The sequence below is a fragment of the Rhinatrema bivittatum genome, chromosome 15 (genome assembly GCF_901001135.1).
Source record: "Rhinatrema bivittatum chromosome 15, aRhiBiv1.1, whole genome shotgun sequence".
In the NCBI taxonomy this organism is placed as follows: Eukaryota; Metazoa; Chordata; class Amphibia; order Gymnophiona; family Rhinatrematidae; genus Rhinatrema; species Rhinatrema bivittatum.
Window position 1 is genome coordinate 68,013,414 of NC_042629.1, and position 20,082 is coordinate 68,033,495.

General features: G+C 44.5%; 1 protein-coding gene across 4 annotated transcripts; it reads right to left on the minus strand.

The window, feature by feature from the left end:
• Window positions 1-864: 864 nt before the first annotated feature.
• On the minus strand, window positions 865-18,950 carry ZBTB48 (zinc finger and BTB domain containing 48). Of its 4 annotated transcripts, XM_029577822.1 has the most exons (12): window positions 18,458-18,651; window positions 17,801-18,016; window positions 16,989-17,685; window positions 15,218-15,498; window positions 14,009-14,120; window positions 13,456-13,548; window positions 11,730-11,816; window positions 9,836-9,990; window positions 8,549-8,685; window positions 7,139-7,303; window positions 6,145-6,233; window positions 865-1,347 (listed from the first exon to the last, which is right to left on the minus strand). In XM_029577822.1, exons 3-12 carry the CDS (start codon window positions 17,679-17,681, stop codon window positions 1,063-1,065), a joined length of 2,097 nt encoding a protein of 698 aa, XP_029433682.1. In that variant the 5' UTR covers window positions 17,682-17,685; window positions 17,801-18,016; window positions 18,458-18,651; the 3' UTR covers window positions 865-1,062. The 4 variants fall into 4 exon arrangements, with proteins under 4 accessions (XP_029433682.1, XP_029433680.1, XP_029433683.1 ...); XM_029577820.1 differs by lacking the exons at window positions 17,801-18,016; window positions 18,458-18,651 and adding an exon at window positions 18,817-18,950; XM_029577823.1 differs by lacking the exons at window positions 17,801-18,016; window positions 18,458-18,651 and adding an exon at window positions 18,817-18,851 and having other exon boundaries at window positions 16,989-17,717.
• Between the last annotated feature and the right edge of the window lie 1,132 nt (window positions 18,951-20,082).

The following is a 20,082-nucleotide window of genomic DNA, read 5'->3' on the forward strand; positions in this document are numbered from 1 at the left end:
CAAAATGAGATCTTAAAACCATAAGCTCATTTTGCGTAGGTGAGTTCTCATTCATTTTAAATGTGCTGATTTGTTTCAAAGCAGAGTTTGGTTTCCCTTTTTCTCTTAATATTGATTCCCCATCCCCTTGCAGACCCACCTGCCCATGCTGCTGCTCTTTACAGGCTCCAGCAAGTATCAAATATAGAATGATGCAAGCAGCGGAAGACTTATCTCCAGTCTGGTTTAAGATATAAGTAGTAAGGTTTTTCTCCCTCCCCCCTCAAAGGAGCAGCCGTACTGAAAGCAAGAGTGCCAGGCTATTTCTTGTCCTCTCTCTCTCCTATTAGTAGGCCTTGCATGGATACAGCCTGCTGCCCTCATTCTAATGCAGGTACAAATGCCCTAACTGCATGGCTCTTATCCACCAGTAGGTGGTGTACTTAACCTATTAAAGAAAGCTCAGGCTGCATGCAGAATCACTGCTAGGGTAAAACATCTAGCAGCTCCTGTTTGGGGTCTGATCTCATGCCAGAGTTGAAGGGGAAAGGAGGCAGTATCACCACAACATTTACATTTTGGGTAAATAAGAAACCAAGCCCATGGGAAAGTAAGATTTGAACTAAATGGCAAGAATTAAGTAATTTTAAGTGAACTATGCTAAGGCTGAGTAGAAAGTCTATTTCAAAATAGTGATGGAGTTTATTTTAGCATGAGAAATGAAAATGCAGCTACCAGCATGTTGGTTATCTGAGATTTTATCAGCCACTTACTATCTCAGAAGGTAGGGTCAGTCTATCTACCATTTTACATTTGTAATGGGACAGAAACCATCTACTCCCTTCTGTGGGTTGTTTAAACTGTTTTGCTTCCATAGTCCCAGAAAGAGACTGGATATTTACTTAACACATTAAAAGACAAGCTTGAGGCTCTGGATCTATTTTAAAAAGGTGATACAAATACATTACAATTACAACCACAGTAGGCTTTGAAAATTAGAAGTCCTTAGCCACACTCCACTTCAACAAAAGAAAAAAAAAATGCATGGTATACAGGAGGCTGCCCTGTGTGAGGTGACAGGGGTCAAGTGGTGGGAACGGTTGTTGCAGTGATAATTAGAGATTGTTCAATGACATCGGGGAAGCTGTCGTTTGTACAGATTCTCTGCTCTGGGAGCTCTTCCTGCAGGGAGCTGGTGTTCAGAGACTCGACTACGACTTCCGTGGAGCCCACCTCCAGCTCGGGCTGAGTCTGTACCGACACAAACACTACCTTCTCGTCCTCGATAATGAGGTTCCGTAACTTCCTCTGGCGAGGATTGTAGTTTTCAACTCTGTTGTGGATCTCTCTGTGCCGCCTCAGGTGTGCCTTGAAAATAAAAAGGCACGGCCTTTGACCACCAGGAAGCAGACTCCCCTCCCAAACCTCAGAAACAATACATCATCTCACACTAGTTGTGATCTCTGCCTCACTCTAACCCATATAGTTCTCTGTTACACTACTTCTCTGCCTTTGCTTAAGGATACCGCATGGTTGTCAAATGCCGTTTGAAAATCTAAAGTCCCCCCCCTGAAACTAAAACATCAGGGACCAGGAAGTGATGTCTTACTGTGAATTGGCACCTGGTCCTACCAATGGCCACCCCTCCCAGGGGAGTAGGGGAAATAGTGGCGTGTGGCAAGCCATTGAAATGGCAGATTAAATTTTAAGATGGTGAAGTGCAAAGTGATGGACAGAAGGATTATTTTTCCCTCACTATGCTAGGTTCTGTTATAGGAGTTACCCACCCAGGAACAAGGATGGAGTCAGTGAGGCCAGAACATTGAAAGCCTCAGCTCCGTGTATACTGCTACTAAAAAAGGAAATAGGAATTACTCTCAGGAATGGAGAATAGAACATAATACTGCTGCAGATCGAGGGCAAGACCACATCTTAAGGATCGTGTGCCGTTCTACTTGTCCAGGCTCAAGAAAAATATAGCACAACTAGGAAAAGGCAACAAAACTGATAAAGAGGCTGGAATAGCTCCATAGGCTAGGACTCTTCAGCTATCAATCACAAGCAGATTTAAAACTGGAGAAAGCATTTTTTCACTCAACACACAATTAAGCTGTGGAATTTGTTGCCCAAGGATATGGTCAACGGCTATAGCTGAGCTGGATTTAAAATGGGGTTTGGACAAGTTCCTGGAGGAAAAGTTCATTAACAATTATCCACTAATTACTCCTGGCTGGGAATAACAAAGAATTGGATCTAACTGATAGCTCCTAATGACCCACACTGGCCCTTGCTGCTAACCCAGCATTGCACACACATTCTTATGAAACCGGGCTCTCAATACTCCTGTTAAGATTAATGAGCTGCTGCTGTAAAGGAGATGCATGAAGAGGAAAATTGGTTCTTACCTGCTAATTTTTGTTTCTGGGATACCACAGATCAGTCCAGACAAGAGGGTTTTGCATCCCTCCCAGCAGCAGGAGGCAGAGAACAAAAACTGCTACATAAGCTAGAGTGTTACCTGCAGTCCCTCACTATTGACCTGTACCCAAGCCAAGATGTAGAGAAATTGAAAAGCTAACTCAACTCCCTCCTCTACCTGAGCAGGGTCGTAAAGGTAGAGCTCGTATGTCCACAGCAGGAATCGAAACGCCTGAAAGTTAAATAATAATAATCTCTATGATACACATAGCCGAGATATCGGTCTTTCAATAGGGTGGGGCTCCGTTCTGATCCGTGGTATTCCAGGAATGAAAATTAGCAGGTAAGGACCAGTTTTCCATTCCTGGGCAGTGGGATGTACCCAAGCTCCCCTAAACCGGGCGGGAACCTGCAACAGGCTCCCCATGGAGCACCTCATCGGGCACTCGAACCTCTATTCGGTAATGTCCGGTGAAAGTGTGAGGCGACGACCAAGTCGCCACATGGAAGAGCTCCTGCAGAGAAACAGACTGACACTCCGCCCAGAAAGCTGCCTCGGCTCTGGCCCCTTCACATATAATCCGACCGCAATCGTAACTTTCAAAGCCTTGCACCCCTCTTCTTTGCTCCACTGAACAGCACAAAAAGGTGATCAGACCTTCGAAGTCCATTGGTAACCCTCAGATCCCCAAGTAAACTCAGACGGACATCCAGCGAATGTTACTCTCTGGCTCCACCGCATGCAGATGCCGCAATGCATTAAGTTCAAGCAGCTGACTCAGACCGACAAAAAGCTGTCTTCAGCAGAAAAACGACGGAACCGTCCTCCACGCAACCCCAGTCACTGAAATTTGCAGAAAGGGGTCCCTACACCACAAGGCCTGAAGTTCCAGAACTCACCTGGCCAAAGAGATACATTGTTACAGTGGCTGTGCTCTCAGAACTGATAGATTGTTTCACTACATGTTCTGAACTACGGCTACAATGTACTAATAATCTGGTTTCGGGGCTTTTGATGGGTAATACGTGATTCTTGAGGGTATATTTTGTATTGTATATTTAAGTAGTAAGATGTTGAACAGTTTGTAATGCTTTATTAATAAGGGTATTCTATGTTACCTCCTTTTTTTAGTATACATAAGCTTTATGCCTTAAGACAAAAGTCCGAGGCAATCCCTGCCAACCTGCTGGATCCTTCTCTTATGACCGCCCCAGCCTCATCACTGCCTCTCTGGATCCCCACCCTTGACTGACGATATAGGGGGTGGGGAATCCCTCCCTTTCCCTGATTCTGTCCAATTGCCGCGTGATGACAAAATGGCCCCTGCTCTGCATTTGTCAGCCAAGCTCTCTCTCTCTCCTGCTGCAGGCAGTCAGGCCGCAACCATTATGAGGGCCCCTGCGTCTGTCACACGTCCGCCACCATTATGCGCGCACTTTGTGCTCATCCAAGTCAGATGCACCTCACGCTCGACGGGAAGCTGCCTGCCAGCAGGCCACACTGAAGCCACCCCTGGCCCGGGTGCCCAGTAGGCCATGACCACTCGCTCTCTTTCTCCTCCCCCGGCTGTGGCAGGACGAGCTGGTCAGCAGCTGCACTGCCTTTTTTTTTTTTTTTTTTTTAAAGAAGACAGGCCTGCGAAAATGCCCTTCAGATAAAAGGAAGGGAATACGTTCCTGATGGTGATTCAGAGGCTGGAGGGCCAGCGGGAGCCGTCCGAGGGGAAGGAGGGAGCCAGAATCACTGGCTTTCAGGCCATCGATGACTTCAGGCTCAGCTAAACCAGGGATACCAATCCCCTGCTCCACCTAAGGAATGGCCCAGGACACTGCCTAACACCGCAGGAAGCTCACACGTGAATCCTGTTCTGCTCTTCTTCTATCTAATTCTCCAGAGTGCAGGATTTTCACTTCTACCATCTGCTGGAACATAAGAAATTGCCATGCTGGGTCAGACCAAGGGTCCATCAAGCCCAGCATCCTGTTTCCAACAGAGGCCAAACCAGGCCACAAGAACCTGGCAATTACCCAAACACTAAGAAGATCCCATGCTACTGATGCAATTAATAACAGTGGCTATTCCCTAAGTAAACTTGATTAATAGCAGTTAATGGACTTCTCCTCCAAGAACTTATCCAAACCTTTTTTGAACCCAGCTACACTAACTGCACTAACCACATCCTCTGGCAACAAATTCCAAAGCTTTATTGTGCGTTGAGTGAAAAATAATTTACTCCGATTAGTTTTAAATGTGCTACTTGGTAACTTCATGGAATGCCCCCTAGTCCTTCTATTATTTGAAAGTGTAAATAACAGAGTCACATCTACTCGTTCAAGCCCTCTCATGATCTTAAAGACCTCTATCATATCCCCCCTCAGCTGTCTCTTCTCCAAGCTGAACAGCCCTAACCTCTCCAGCCTTTCCCTCATAGGGGAGTCAGAGAAATACTGAGGGACTGCAGGTGGCACTCTTGCTTATGTAGCAGTGGCTCAAAAGTTTTGTTCTCTGCCTCCATCTGCTGCTAGGGAGGCAAAACCCACTTGTTTGGACTGATCTGTGGTACTTCAGGAACGAAAATTAGCAGGTAGGAACCAATTTTCCTTTGTGGCTCTCTGATGCAACTCCATTATTGCTTGCTGCTTTAACGGCAGGGGGAAAAGAGGAATTAGATTCACACAGCAGCCAACAAGGACATTGAATTTTACGATCTGGAAAAACAAGGATGGAAGTAACTTGCTGATGCGGCTGTTACTACCCTTAACCAATAAGCCTGATACTTCTGCTGCAACTCCAACATTGCTCTCTGCTTCAATGGCAAGAGATAACGGGGAACTGGTCTCAGACGGTGACCAACAAGGGCTCTGACTTTGACGGTTTGGGAAACTAAGTATGAGGGTGACCTGTATGGCGTGGCTGATGTTACCATAAGCTTGCTGGGCAGACTGGATGGACCGTGTGGTCCTTTTTCTGCCGTCATTTCTATGTTTCTATACACATGAGTTTCTGATTCCACTTGCAGGTGACCCAGTTTTGTGTGGCACATGGGGTTTGCTCTGTCCTTTTCCATATCCAAAAACAAATAGTGACATATATAGTATTCCAAAATGGAAAAAATTCCAATTTCCTAAATCTTGCACATTCTCAAGAGAGGAAGAAGAAGAATTGAAATAATTTTGCCATGAAAATGTGCAAGATTTAGGAAATTGAATTTTTCTCTGCTTGTAATTCAATTTGAAAACTTTGTAATGTAAATGGAAATTTTGGGTTACATGTAAAAATTCATTTCAATTTGAAAAAGAAGATGTTTTTAAAGGTATTGGAAAATGTATGTGGTGAGTGTGGTATGAATGTGTGATTAAGTGGTATGTTTGGGTTTGAGGTTGATATTCCTTGTGTGAAATTTTAAAAGGTTGTTTCTTTGGAATTTTTTCCATTTTTGAATACTAATACAATTTTGGAATACTATATATGTCACTATTTGTTTTTGGATATTTGTAGTTTTGTGATATATGATTAAATGCCAGAATAGTTGTATCTGTCCTTTTCCATAACAAGCATCATCTGGGGCAAATAAAAACTCTTTTAAGGCCCATCTAGTCTACCCAATTCACTTCCTGTTGCATAGCATAGGCTATCGCTACAAAGTCAAGTACCTTCCCGTCTTTCCTCACCAGCTTGCATCTTTACACCGCTTCCAACCTGAAAATCTACAGCTTATAAACTTGTTCAGAAAAACAGCCCCATACCTGCCGCGTGAACTTGTACCCACATTCTGTGCATTCAAACTTCCTCACGCCTTTGTGTCTCCTCACGTGGACTCGCAGCTGCTCAACAGCTAAGGAGAGGTAAATAGGGAAAAAAAAAATTACTGTACAAATCTGCAGCTTTGAACGCATAAAACAAAGTATGAACATTTCATGATGCAGCGTTCCCTTCTATGATGATTAAATTTACACATGGTTATGACATCCGTTATGCAAGTTCCTGTGCGCTGGGTCCATCTTTAAAGACTGGAGAAGGTTTTCCCTATAAGAAAGTTAGGCAAGGAATGATGTCTGGTGCCTGACCGCAGGCACTACCTACTGGCAGGGCAGAGGTCGCATGAAAAGGTGCGACCTCTGCCCTTAAAACTGGGTGGGGGAGGGAGGGGGGTGTCACTGGGTGCTCTTATCAGAGGCTGAAATGTGAATGAACGGTTCAAAAGTTATTAAATGGGATGCAGTGATTGTCTTCTACAGCATAAGAAGCTAAATAAAACCCACGAGCAGCCTCGGTGACGTTCCAGTTTCCTTCTCCGAGTACCAGAGCACCCATACACAGCACCTACAAACGTTCACCCCTTAGAAGAGAAAATGTCTTTAAGATTCCTTTTCTCTCAAACAGCACCTGCTATGGATATAGATCGCAGGAGCTTTCTGCAGGGGTGGAACTGGGATCAGCTCTTCCTGCTCGCTCAAATCCAGCGCCGATATCTTAATGTGAACCTTCGTGATCCGCTACCTGGGAATTCTGACCCGCCCCTCTCCCCCCCAAATATCTCTCTCTTCCCAGTCATCACAGTGACCGTCCTTAGTCTGGGGTCCTAAATCACACCAATGGGTGTGGCCTCCACCGGACCCAGGTCCCGGTGGTGCCACCGCCTTGTTGCCGGGCCCTTTTAACGTTTGCCGGAGGTGCTCGGGGGGGGGGGGGGGCAGGCGTACAGAAGAGCTGCACTCGTGCTCCGGGGGGGAGCGTCACCTTTGAAGGATTTCCCGCAGATCTGGCAGAAGTGGGGTCTCCCTTCCTGATGGCGGCTGGCGACATGCCTGAGCAGGGGCCCTCTTTCTGTAAACCTCTGATCGCAGAACTCGCAGCTGAAAGGCCGCTCCCCCGTGTGTGTCCGGTTGTGCTTATCCAGACTTGCTAAAAGGTGTTAAAATACAAAGAAAAAAAAAATGAAAATATATTCTTCCACTATTAGAAACCTCTGCTGTTATAAATCAAACAAAGAACCAGCTCTGTAATATTAATTTTCTAAATCCTCCCATAGCATTTATTTCTTATGTTGAGCTTCTGGATTTATTGGCCACGTGGATACAGAGCAGTTGTATCACTACTACAGAAAACCTGTGGGCATTAATACTGGTTACAGTTAAGCTTTTTGCATTAATGGATCTGTTGCACTCTTCATGTTTTAATGCGTCATCGTTCTATGCACTAATGCACGGTTTTCCATGAATTTGCTTCTCATTATCTAATTACCACTGATGTTGCGTTCACATTAATTAGAAGTGCATTAGCACACTTTAGTGCTTTGATTGCCTCTAGGTGTAGCTGTACAGTGCTGAGTATGTCTAACGGCATTTTACAAACACACACGTACGCTCTCCTTTAACCCTCGCCCAGCCATCGTAATGACACAGTCTTCAACTGGGGCCCACAGACTCTGGCTCGCTCCAAAAACCGGTACAGGGGGCACCTTAAGACTGCAACGACAGAGACTCCCGCCCCTGTGGCTGTGAACGCTGCCTTTGTGACATCCCCAACGCCCCTACCTACCCCTCCACCCCCCCGGGACGGCTCAAGGAGCAGAAGCCCAGCTTAGAAGTCAAAGCAAAGTTCTCCCGGGTGGCATCAGGCTGGCCCCTCTGCCGAAGGTTTCTGACAAAGACCCAAGCGGCCCAGAATGAAACGTTGATCATCAACAAGAAAACGCCTCCACCTTATGTATAATATTTCCTTTGCCTGCCTGGCACAAGATAATTATACTATTTTTTCCCTGAATTCCACAATGCCTTGACAAATTCTAATTTTAAATTAAAAAAAAAAAGAAATTCAGATTAAATAAGAAAAAGCAGTTATAGTGCTGGCAGAGCATCCCGATACCAGTATTACCCATCTCTGGAAGAGTTATACTGCTGGACTGTTAAGGACACAGCCCCCGTTTTCCTGTGACAGATTTTTCAAAATTCTGCAACAATTATGTGGAAAGCTGCATTATTTTGCATATATTTGCAATTTAAATAATGCAACTTTCTTTAACTTTATAAAAAAAAAATCGTCATTCCCTGACACGTGCGGGTCCAGTTAATTTATTTGGTTCTGAGAATGGGAAGAGGGAAAGGAAGAAGGAATCTTAGGCAGGAGGAGTGGGGACGATGTCTGCACCTTGAGTTCTGAAGGTTTTGCCACAGAGGTGGCACTGGAAAGGTTTCTCTCCGGTGTGCGTCCGTAGGTGCATATTCAGGTTGGCTTTCTGAGTGAATGCATGATGGCAGAACTCACACACGAAGGGGCGTTCGTTTCTGCAAGAAAGTTAAAGAAAAATGCCCAACAGTGTTTATTATGCAATACGGTTCAGATAAGGGTGATTTTTTTTTTTTTGCATTAAATCAGCCACCAAGGATCAATGGCTTTGCTGAATGAAGGTTCATTGTTTAGACAAGCTGGGCGTAAAGCCATCCAGGAGAGAGCCACCCCGGCCATGTTGGACTATAAGCAGCAATCTGCCAGTTCCAAGGCAGCCCAGATTACAATTTCATTGACCGTCCCTCTAATTCTCACTTCTTCCTGCTCATTCTCCCTGCTCATTCTTTCCCCGGCTTCACAAGAACTATGGTAGATCTGGGCCCGGATCAGATGGAGATCCATTAACATTTTAATAAAGGGATTTCCAGCCGGCTCACCGTTCGGCAGTCCTATCGTGTGCAGCTGAAGGATAAAAGCTACAAATTTAAACAATCAGCAGGAAAGAAGGGAAAGTAATTACAAAAGCCAACAATGCAGTAAGATAATTAAACCAATTAAAACCGAATGGTATATTTTACTGAGGGAAAGCCATTTTTATTGCAATCAAAAGCTTGTTTTCTCCTGACGGATTTGTTTTAAAATTATCATTCCTGCTGGCTTGCCCAAAGAACAGCACCAAGTCCACCTGTGGGTCAGAACATATTACTTGCCAAACCCGGCTCAGCAGAGGTTGACGTGTAGCCTAAGAGAAAGGGAGAATACTCGGGGGAACGGAAGGGTTTCCAATATTTATTATTTACATTTCTTGGGCGCCTAATCACTGTGAGCAAGGTACAAACAGTATAATCACATCGCGATCAAATCATTCCTAGTTACGCTCGGATATGATCGCAATCTGCCATAAAGCCCTAAAAAAAAACTTTAGAAAACCAAACATAATCACAAGAAGGATAAAAAGATCGTGCCAGCCCTTGCTGAATACTCAGGTAGGCTCAATCTGGACATTTTCCTCCTGCACCGGTACCACTAAGTGCAGCTCACCTGTTCAGGAAGGACCAGAGGAGCTCACAGAGTTTGTTTCGGATCTTTTTTTTTTTGTGCCACTGACTTCCCCGCCCCCGTTTTGACGTGCAGTGCCCTGTAGCACCGACGCTGCTGCCGGAGGGGTCCGGGGCAGCCGCCGGCGGCACACACACACACACACACCTGTGCTTTGCTTTGATGTGCATCTGCACCCCGTTCCTGCTCGACGCCCGGTGGCCGCACTCTTCGCACACAAACAGCTTCTCCCCGCGGTGCTTGAAGGCCTCATGCAGGCGGAGCTCGGTGCGAGACAGGAAACACTTCCCGCACGTCGAGCACTGCGAAAAGGAAGAACAAGATCCTTCAGAACGCCGCCTGCCAGCCTCCCCCGCCCGCCGCGTGGCGCGGCTTTCGGGACAAAAGTCAAAGCAGAGCTATCGGGCTCCGTCCGAACGCAGGGCGATGCTCGAAAGAGGGTTTTGTCCCAAAAAAAGGCCGGGCGTACTGCAGCGTTTCTTCCCGTCACCCCCAGCAGCATCAGATGCTCAGAAAACCAGAAGGAAGACTTTTCTGCCAATCCCGGCTTCTGTTCCTACCGCTCTTAGGGCATCTCGATGCCTGTACTGCTGATTTCCAACGGCAGAGACGGGGTTAGAACCAAGAACTAATTGGCATGGAAGTTCAAAAACTAGGATTGCTCAAAAAAGTCTGCCTTTGAATAGAAAGACAGCATGGAAGATAAGCAGGTAAATGGCAGCTTGTTGTGGTAGTGTGGAAGGCAGAGAGAGCAGGCTCAGGTCCTGTGACTGAATCCCCAGAGCACCCCTGTTCTGTATCCCCCCACTCCCATCCGTGGTTCATGCATCTGCTGAAGAGGACCATATCCTGGAAAGCTGATGCCTCAATAAATTGGTTAGTCTACAAAAGGTGCCACCCGCCTCCTATCATGCAGCCTGTTTAATTGATGCAGTTTACCAACACACACTCACACTCTTTATCCAGCAGTGAATGCACATTCACTTCAGATTCCCTCCAGTTAATCCAAGACTAACTACCTCCCACCTAAAATGGTTTCACACCCAAAACATATGTGAATGGAGTTTTGGAGTCAATGCCAGGATTAAGTCTGAATACAGAATGGAAACTGCACCCTATTTAATTCTGGAGTGAAAAGAGTGGAGAGTGAAACCAGATGAGTTAAATTCAGAACTGAATAGTGAAGTAATTAATCCAAAAGCAGAAAGGTCTGATACCAAATCTCATTTTTAGCGAACTCTCTGCTCGCCGATAACTTAGCAGCAACACTCAGACTATGAAAGATGCCTTAATTATTTCTGATGATAAAGTAATCCAGATCCTCCTCACTTTCATTGTGAAAAGAATATTTCTCTTACATCATCATCATAGCTGCTCCCTTTTATGAGCTCATCCACTTAGGAGGTGATCAAGCTGTACTTCCCAAAGCAAACCTCGTCCCCCTCCCCCCTAATTTTTTTTAATTGGTGTCTTACTGCTATTCAGTTCGCAAGCAATCAAACCTTGTTCCTAAGTGCTGGCCAGTCACAGCTCTGAATAGCAGAGCAGCTGCCAAAGTCACATTCCTATTTCAGTTATGAATAAACTGAGCAAGCACCTCACTTCTCTTCAAAGCTAGGTACGTACCCTAATTTACTTTCAAGAATGCAATTCATTTTGGCCATATATCCCAGAGGTGGAAACATTTTTTTTTTTTTACAAACATGGGGAATAACTACAATTCTTAGACGAGGGTGGGGAAATTATGAGTTTACAGGCTTCCTACTGCTGTGGCCTGACAGCAGAGGGGAGGAGCTGCTGCTACAGGCTACAGAGATGGGGGGGGGGGCCAAGGCTGAGTGGAAGAGAGGGAGAAGAGGCTGGAGGGTGGTAAGGGCAGAAAGGAAGCCCTTAGAGAATGTGAAGAAAACAAACAAAACCACACACAGAAAACCAGAGCAAATGAAAGCACAGCACACAAAGAAAAAAAAGTAAATCAGAAGGCAAAACAGTCATTTTTCCCACTCCACAGCTGACAAAGAGACCACTATCTGATCCTTACTGCGTGAGGTTTTGGAGCGCCGTGCAATTTTATCATGTGGTTCTGGAGGTCTTTCCTCTGCATGAACTGCTGTGAACAGGACGAGCACTGAAAGAAAATTACACGTGCGTGTTACCGGCATTCCTACACAGCCTTCTTATTCAAAGCTACACAGGACCGTGGCCTTTAACTCACCCAATCTGACATTTCCTCAGGTTTGTCCGCCTCGCACTGGTTGCCAGTGCAATGGTGGATAAAACTTGAAAATGACTACTCTTATCCACAAAGCACCGAGGGGAGACATCCGTTTTTGCCTCAATACGGTATTGAAAATTTATAAAAACGTATCCTTATGTTAAGATCCCATCTCTGCACCTAGTTCTACTATCCGAAACATGAGCTGGAATGTTTGTGCTTGCTGGCCTTCTTACCCAATGATCTGAGGGCAGAGTCATGTACTCAGATGCTCAGGAAACCTTTAAAGGCCTTACTATTTACTCAGACATTCGCTATAACTGATAGAGGCTGGACATCCAGTGACAGATTTGATCTCTTAGTAAGATATAATATCTGTAAGATATATCTGAGAGCTGTAGGTCAGTTCATTTATCTGGCGATGTTGGTAATGGATGTGTTTTTTGTTTTTTTTTTTAAGTCTATTAATGTCTGATTTTATATTGTGAATGTGAATATGCTATCCACCTAGAATCATGGTGTGAGCTACCAATTTTGTTAAATAAACAGATACAGACCAGGAACCTGCACGCAACAGTTCATTTTTAATTGGTGATCCTGGCAAGAAAAGCTGCATTAAAAGCTTGGCATTATGAACAAAACATACACTGAATGTAAGCCAACAAAGTAAACATTTGGCTGATGTGAATAAAAGTCATTAAAAGTCCTTTTTGTTTTATATTAAGATATTGCTGCTTTGACTATTAGCATTTGATAGTACCTAGGCACACTTAAAGTAACATGTAACCCACACCAGAGAATATAACCGATTTAAAATACCCAGGAACATGGCCTTTTAAACTTAATGTGCTGACCCTCCCGATATTCAGCACATTGCACACCAAAATCCTCATTGCATGCGAGGCCAGGCTTTGTGCTGGGGGCAGTGATGCTCTCCATCTTATTTAGTGGCCGGGCGTGTAAAAGCATCAGTGCAGTTAAAAGGAAGGGCCATGCTCGGGAAGATGCCGAGCCAGCCAGGAAGGGAAAAAAAAAAGAGGTAACCTAGAATGAAAGCTGGGTAAAATCTGACACAGGGCAGTCTGGACAATCTGTTGACTCACAAGTAAAGACAGATCACAACAGAATGCATTTATTCTTTTCTCGTCAGACGTATGTTCTGGTGGAGCCCATAAAACTACTGTGGCGCTTGGACCCTCATTTGCTCAGTAACCACCACAACGTGCCAACAGCTCCCCGGGTAAAAGAACCGGTCAGAACGGAGCAGCGTAAGAGGCGATCCCGGACCTTTTCTGTACTGGTCAGGACGGAGCAGCGTAAGAGGCGATACCAGACCTTTTCTGTACCGGTCAGAATGGACCAGCGTAAGAGGCGATCCCGGGCCTTTTCTGTACCGGTCAGAACGGACCAGCGTAAGAGGCGATCCCAGACCTTTTCTGTACCGGTCAGAATGGACCAGCGTAAGAGGCGATCCCGGGCCTTTTCTGTAAGGAGAGGAAGACCATTTTTTTCCTGTGCTCCCTTCTGAAGCCTTTCACTTCTGTCTACTCACTTTATAGGGCATTTCTCCCGTATGCAACACCATATGCACTCGTAACTCCATCTTTTTCTTGAATATCTCCTGACACAGCGAACAAGTGAAGACCTACGGCAAACAGAAGTTCAGCATTAAGTAAATGTGTCTTTAAGCGGCAACCTCTTATATATGAATTTAAAGGCAGCTGAGAAGAGCAGACTTGCTGTAAAACTGAAAGCAAATAACTCAAAATATGTAAGCTGCTTCACCTCATCCATTTCATAAAAACAGCAAGGCTTCCAAAAGCCAACCGGGGAACCCTTGTGGCCAGTCAGCTTTCAGGATATCCACAATTAATATGCATGAGATCCATTTGCATGCCCTGGAGACCCAGTACCGTATGCATATTGTTTGTGAAGATCCTGAACGCCCAAATGGCTGTGTGTGTGTGTGTGTGGGGTATAACACAATACTGTACATCCGAGTGGGAGGAGGGGGCATTTCAACACACCCAACTGTCACATGGGCCCTGCTGGCACACTGCTTGCTCTCTCCTAATTCCACTAGGAATGTGCTTTCGTACAAGTACCTGTTCCGACCTATTCATGCAGTTTCGGGCTTCGTGCTCCAGGAGGTTGTCTTTTCTAAAATAACATTTACCACATTTGGAACATTCAAAGGGCTTCTCTCCCGTGTGCTTCCTAAAATTAACAGAAAGGCAGTGTTAATCCAGCAAGGATTTCCCTGACCAGTACAAGCAGAGCTGGACTTTTCATGAGCTACACACGAGGTCACTAGGCAGGCAGCTTTATTAAGCTCCTTAAATGAAAGTAAAGCTTCAGAAAAACTGGTGGCAAGCTACCCAAACAAGCATTCAAGACAGAAGATGCATCTCATGGGGCCATGCCAGAAAACAGAAGTTCAAACATAGAATATAACCTTGTGTTAAAACTATTTGTTTCACAGTCACCAACCTACATTTAAACTCTTTTCAGAATCTACCATGAGTTGCGGTCTTTTTCTGCAGTTTATTTTGGATCTGGGGGTGGGGCCCAGAAAAAAAACCAAACCAAACATGTCTAACAAATCTCTTTTATAAAGTAGATTTTCATGAAAGAACAATGCAGATAGATACAATATTTAATACTGAACGCTCATGCGACCATAACAGAAGAAACTGGTGCATGCTTAATGAGTGACCCTATAATTCTATCAGCTTTGTTGGACTTGCAGAAAACCATAATCTTAAAAAGTTGTGATATCTTTAAAAAAAAAGAGAAGAAGATATTGCATTCCATGACTCTTGAGGCCTCACAAGTCCCTTCAGCTGTCATCTTGTCAGAAGAAACGGCCTGAGAGGTCTTGAAAGCCAAAGGATCACAATATCTATAGGCATCACAACCTACAAAGATCCTTATATTCGAAGAAACTGTTACTACATTTACACGCAAAGAGAAATACTCCGAGAATCCAAAGTACTACAGAAATATATTCATGGCAAGATCACCACGAGAGTTACTCATACGCTTGAACAGTGCGCTCCAGTGTCACTGTGCAAAGATATAAAGGCTCAGCAATTGAACAAAAGCAAATGTTATATTGTGAAATTATTGCATATCCTTACTGCAGGGCTTGCTAATTAAACTGAACAATACTTTATAGACATAAAATATTCAGTGCTACCTTGGTGCTTTTCAATGTATTCTTACATTTGTTGTGTGCATGACTCAGATGTGCAGAAAGATTTAAATTTACGTTAAGGATGAAGACACTACGGCTTAGAGTGCAGGATTTGTACCTGTTGTGTACTTTCAGGTAGTACTTGCTGAGAAATTTCTTGTGACATGTAGGGCACTCCACTGGCATGTTCACACCTTTCCGGTTCAGGAGATTTTCACCTTCCAGTGCTCTAGGGCCAGATGAATGTTCCAAATGAGATGTTTTTTTCACTAGACACAACCTCCTTTTGGTACCAAGAATCTTTTTTGGAGGAATGTAGTCTTCATCTGTTTGAGAATGAATGTCTCCATAAACTTCCGCTGTAACCCCACTCTGGACTTCGACAACTTGCATTTCCCACTGCGGTGGAACAGGGATCCAGTTACCAAAGGTCACTACACATTTAAATGGAAACTTTAAATACCACACTGAAATAGTTAAATTAAGAACATAAGAACATGCCATACTGGGTCAGACCAAGGGTCCATCAAGCCCAGCCTCCTGTTTCCAACAGTGGCCAATCCAGGCCATAAGAACCTGGCAAGTACCCAAAAACTAAGTCTATTCCATGTTACCGTTGCTAGTAATAGCAGTGGCTATTTTCTAAGTCAACTTAGTCTACAGTGCCTCTCAGTTGTAAATGGCCAAATTCTCGGAATAGAAAGACATCCCCATCATCTAAAATAAGTGTATATGGTAGCAAATCTGGACCAACGTGGGCTAATTGATAATTGTGGGAATTGGCACACTATGAAGCACAATTTCAAGATGGATAAAGTTTGCTAGGTATGTGTATGCAAGCTAGTTCATCCACTAATGGAAGGGATGGAAAAGTGTCCTCCAGAGATCACCAAGGCATTCAATCACAGCTGGGTTTCACCTTCCAGAATTAAACAAATCAGAGCTATAGAGTAAATGCTAACTAACAAAAGGGAGGGGGGGGGGGAGGGGAATAGTAACCAACCATTGTTGCTAATACTAATTTTATATTTAATTTATTAAAATACTGGGCCAGACTCAAAACAGGCCAATTCTAGACTAATGCTCATAAAAAATGAGACCCAGAGAAATCACTGATTCTCATCTGTATTGGATATTAAGGGTTTTCTCTCATCAACATTTTTAAGACCCAGTTTTCAAAAAAAAAAAAAAAATAATAATTTTTTTTTCCCACAAGTTCAGAATAGGACAACATAATTACATGGTAAATGGAAGCAGACAAAAATCACATTGCCCAATTGATATTTTTCCTTTTTGCATAGATGAGCATATGAATTCCCATATGTAATAAAGGAGGCTCCACCCCACCTACTGTGTTTTCCACATAATCTCACAACCTCCCACTACCACCGCCCTACACATCTGTCCCAAGCATGCTCAAAATGTTCACCTCCACTGATAACGCCACTTCAGGCCTTGTCATCTTCAACTTTAATTGTTACAAAACTATTTGCCCTTCTCCATATTAATCAGTTTTTGTCATAGTCCCACGCCCCATAATTAGTAAGGCTGTCATCCAAAGGCATCCAGCCACCCATGCTCATTGAAGTTTGGATTTTAACAATGTTTCCTTTATGCAGGTCACCCCAGCGTCCCTGGATGCCCAAAGCAGCCATATACCACTGCTGATAGGATTGTAACCACTGCATTATGCAGACCACCCAGATACCTCCTTAGAAGCCCGATGCAGCCATAGCACTACTGTTTTGCATTGTAGGTTGTCAAGCTTTTCAAGTACATGGCTCTCTTTAAAAAAAAAAAAAAAAAAGTACATTTCTTTTACTTTAAAGAAAATATATTTCTTGTACAGCAAAACAAACAGGGTTACAATTATTTGCCGTGAACATCACCTCATTGCTGATGCCACTGTCATCCGTTCCTTCTCTTTTTTGTTCAGTTCTCAGTTCTTGGCTGCTCTGCAAGTCATCTGACTTTTTGAGCATAGATGTTTTAAAAGTTGACCTTCGGATACTTCGCCGACGAACAGGGGCATTCTCAGTTGGTCCCTGGCTCTGTTTTGTTCTTCGGGTGCAATGACTGTGCATGGCCTCCTGGGCAGGACTCTGTTCCAAGGCGGCTTTCGCAGCCTCTTCGCCGTCAGACTCTGTTTGCTCTTTCAACTGTCTGTTCAGATTTTCAATGGAGTTTGGTTTCACAAGGCAATCTTCATTTTGATCACCAATATCCAAACCTCTTGGTGCAAAGTTTTGGCAGAAGTCCACCGCTTCCAAGATACACAGTTCTTTTGCTGCAGACAGCACTTTCTTTACGTTTTCCTCAGTAATACTCAGGTCGCCAGTGTAGAGAAAATCCAGTAGGAGTCCTATGACCTCAGAAAATTCTTCACGAAGAATGATGTTGGCAGATGTCCCATCTCCGTATAAACTTTGGAAGAACTGGCTAGAGCAAGCCAGGATGCTCCAGTGAGCTTTGAAGCTGAGACTGCCGACTTCCAATGTAGCATCACAGTATCTGCCTTCCTCTCGCTGCTTGTTAAGTGCTTGGAGAACTTTGACACTGTGCTGAATGAATGTGCTCTCCATGGTTCTGCAAGCAGGAAAATAATACAGCAGTATAATCTATTCATCAGACAAAAACGGGTATGTTACTGATAATTATACAAAAAATTATGGAAGAAAAATAGAGAATTCTGAATAACTACCTTTAGTGAAACTCAATAGTGTTTTCTTCTTTTAATATACATTTATTGATTTTTTTTTTTTTTGCTTTATTCAAGAAATGCATATCTAATTATTGCATGATGGCTCTAACCTGGGTATTTATTCAATAGTTTTATAAACCTTGTTTATTTATCTGCAGCATTTAGCCACTTTCTGTAGCATGGAGGAGGTGGGTCAAGCTTCATGTACAGATGTACCTATGAATACCAGATATGTTTAAAAAACATTATTACATTAGATACTTATGTGCAAGGTCTTCAGTAAACTTCAAACTGGAAAGGATATATATATTTTTTAATTTCTAAAAATAATGTAAGAAACTTAAGGGGAAAGAGAGCAGCTGTCACAAAAACTGTGTATTCTTCAAAACTTAGGTAGCTATGATTTCATCACACTCCCAGCTTCCAGCAGTTTACAGGTACCCCGGACAGTTTCCACGCCTGACGGGTTCGTATGGGAACCAGATGTACTAAGCCTTTTTCGCCCATACACACAGAATGGTGAAAGCTCTTTGGGTCCAACCCTCTCCCCCTCTTTCCCTTTCCCTGAGGCTTCTTGGAAATGTTCTTAAACCCTGCTCTCTGATCACAGTCATGTCGAGTTTAACCATTTTTCTATATTACATAAAGTTTCTGAACCTTCTTATTTATCTTGACTGCGTGTATAGGAGCGGGAGTGACTCTTGCGCGCTGTGTACGCCTAGCAGCGCTATAGAAGGATAAGGAGCAGTAATATCAGAGCCTGCCCCCGCGGAGAGACCCCCTGTATCCACACAGTGCTTTAACGAAGGACGTGAGAAGAAGCGCACATCTGGCTGCTGAAACAGCTGCCGGCAGTCACCCCCCCCCCGGCGGCGGCGGCGGCGGCGGAGAGGGGAAGGTACATGCAGGGCAGGCCCCCTTCCCCGTCTCCTATTCCATGCAAACACCTCCCCACCCCCTTCTTCCACTCCCCCGGAAGACAGAACCGCCCGTTCGCGAAACAACGAAGGCAATACCTCAGCTCGGCTCCGCTCCCCTCCTGCCCCGCGACACGCTTCCGGGTCCCGGCGCGAGCCGCGAGAACTGCCCGCGCCAGCCAATCACCGCGCTCGCCGCCGGGGAAAGCTCGCGAGGGTGGGCGGTGCCGACGTCTGACGTCGGCGGAGGGCACGCGCGCTGCCGGCTGCCAGGGGGCTACTCTTAGAGGCTCAGAAGGGGAATGGGGAGGGGGTTACCGGGGTAATGAATTTCTCCTGGAGGCTCGGGGCCTGGGGGTCATAAATGCATCATCATTAGGGTGATTTATGTGGATTTCTTTTGACGTACAGCATCTTACATGCAGGTAGAAGTCCCTGCCCCAGAGAGCTTACCCGTTAAGTGCCAGGTGTTTTCCCTCCCATAGACACAAAAGAGGAAAAACCCTTTAGCACATTTGGTTCTATGGAGCGTTGCTTAGGCAACGGGAAGGTCAGGGAGCGGCAGTGGTAGAAGACGGATTTGAAGCCTGATCTCCTGCTCCTAGGTTGTTGCCTTTCTCTATGACAACAGAAATCCTGTTGCAGTACCAGAGCCCTATTTATCACTAGCTTCACCTTCCCTTCTCCACCGCTAAGGATCCTCTGTGCTTGTCTCTTGCCATCTTTGTTAACCCCACGCTCTCCTGGGAGGAAGAGCATTCCGTGACCCCAGGATCCCTTCATCATGTAAATTGCAGTGAGGCTGAGCAAAGATTTACAATAAGCAGGCAGTGTCACAATACAACTGTAGGACCTACTAGCTGGGATCTGTGCTTCAGGCTTCATGCAATGGAAATAAAAGATCAAGGGGAACAATTCCAACCATTCAGGATTGGCATCATCGTTTCTAGAAGCAGAAGGGGATAGCATCATTTATGCAGCACAGACTGCACCTTCAGGACAATTCTTTTCTTTCTCTTAGCATCATTTGGAATGCTTGTATGGGGGCTCCAGCAGATGCACTGCCCCAAGGATCATTTTCTGTTGAACTTTTTGCAAGTTATCAGTTACAACGCTATTAACAAGTCATTTCCTTAAATGTATTAACAGCATATACAGTTATATTTTATATGCATTCAGTCTTTACTTCACTAAACGTCAGCCTGAATTATTTTAGTACACAGACCCTGGAACCTGAGGAAGGCACTGTCATCTGTACCTTGGGTGCATAAGATGGCAGTGGTTCTATGGTTTTGAATAAAACAACAAAGCTCTTATTATTAAAAAGTATTATTCAATTAAATCTGACTATAATCTTTTTCAGCC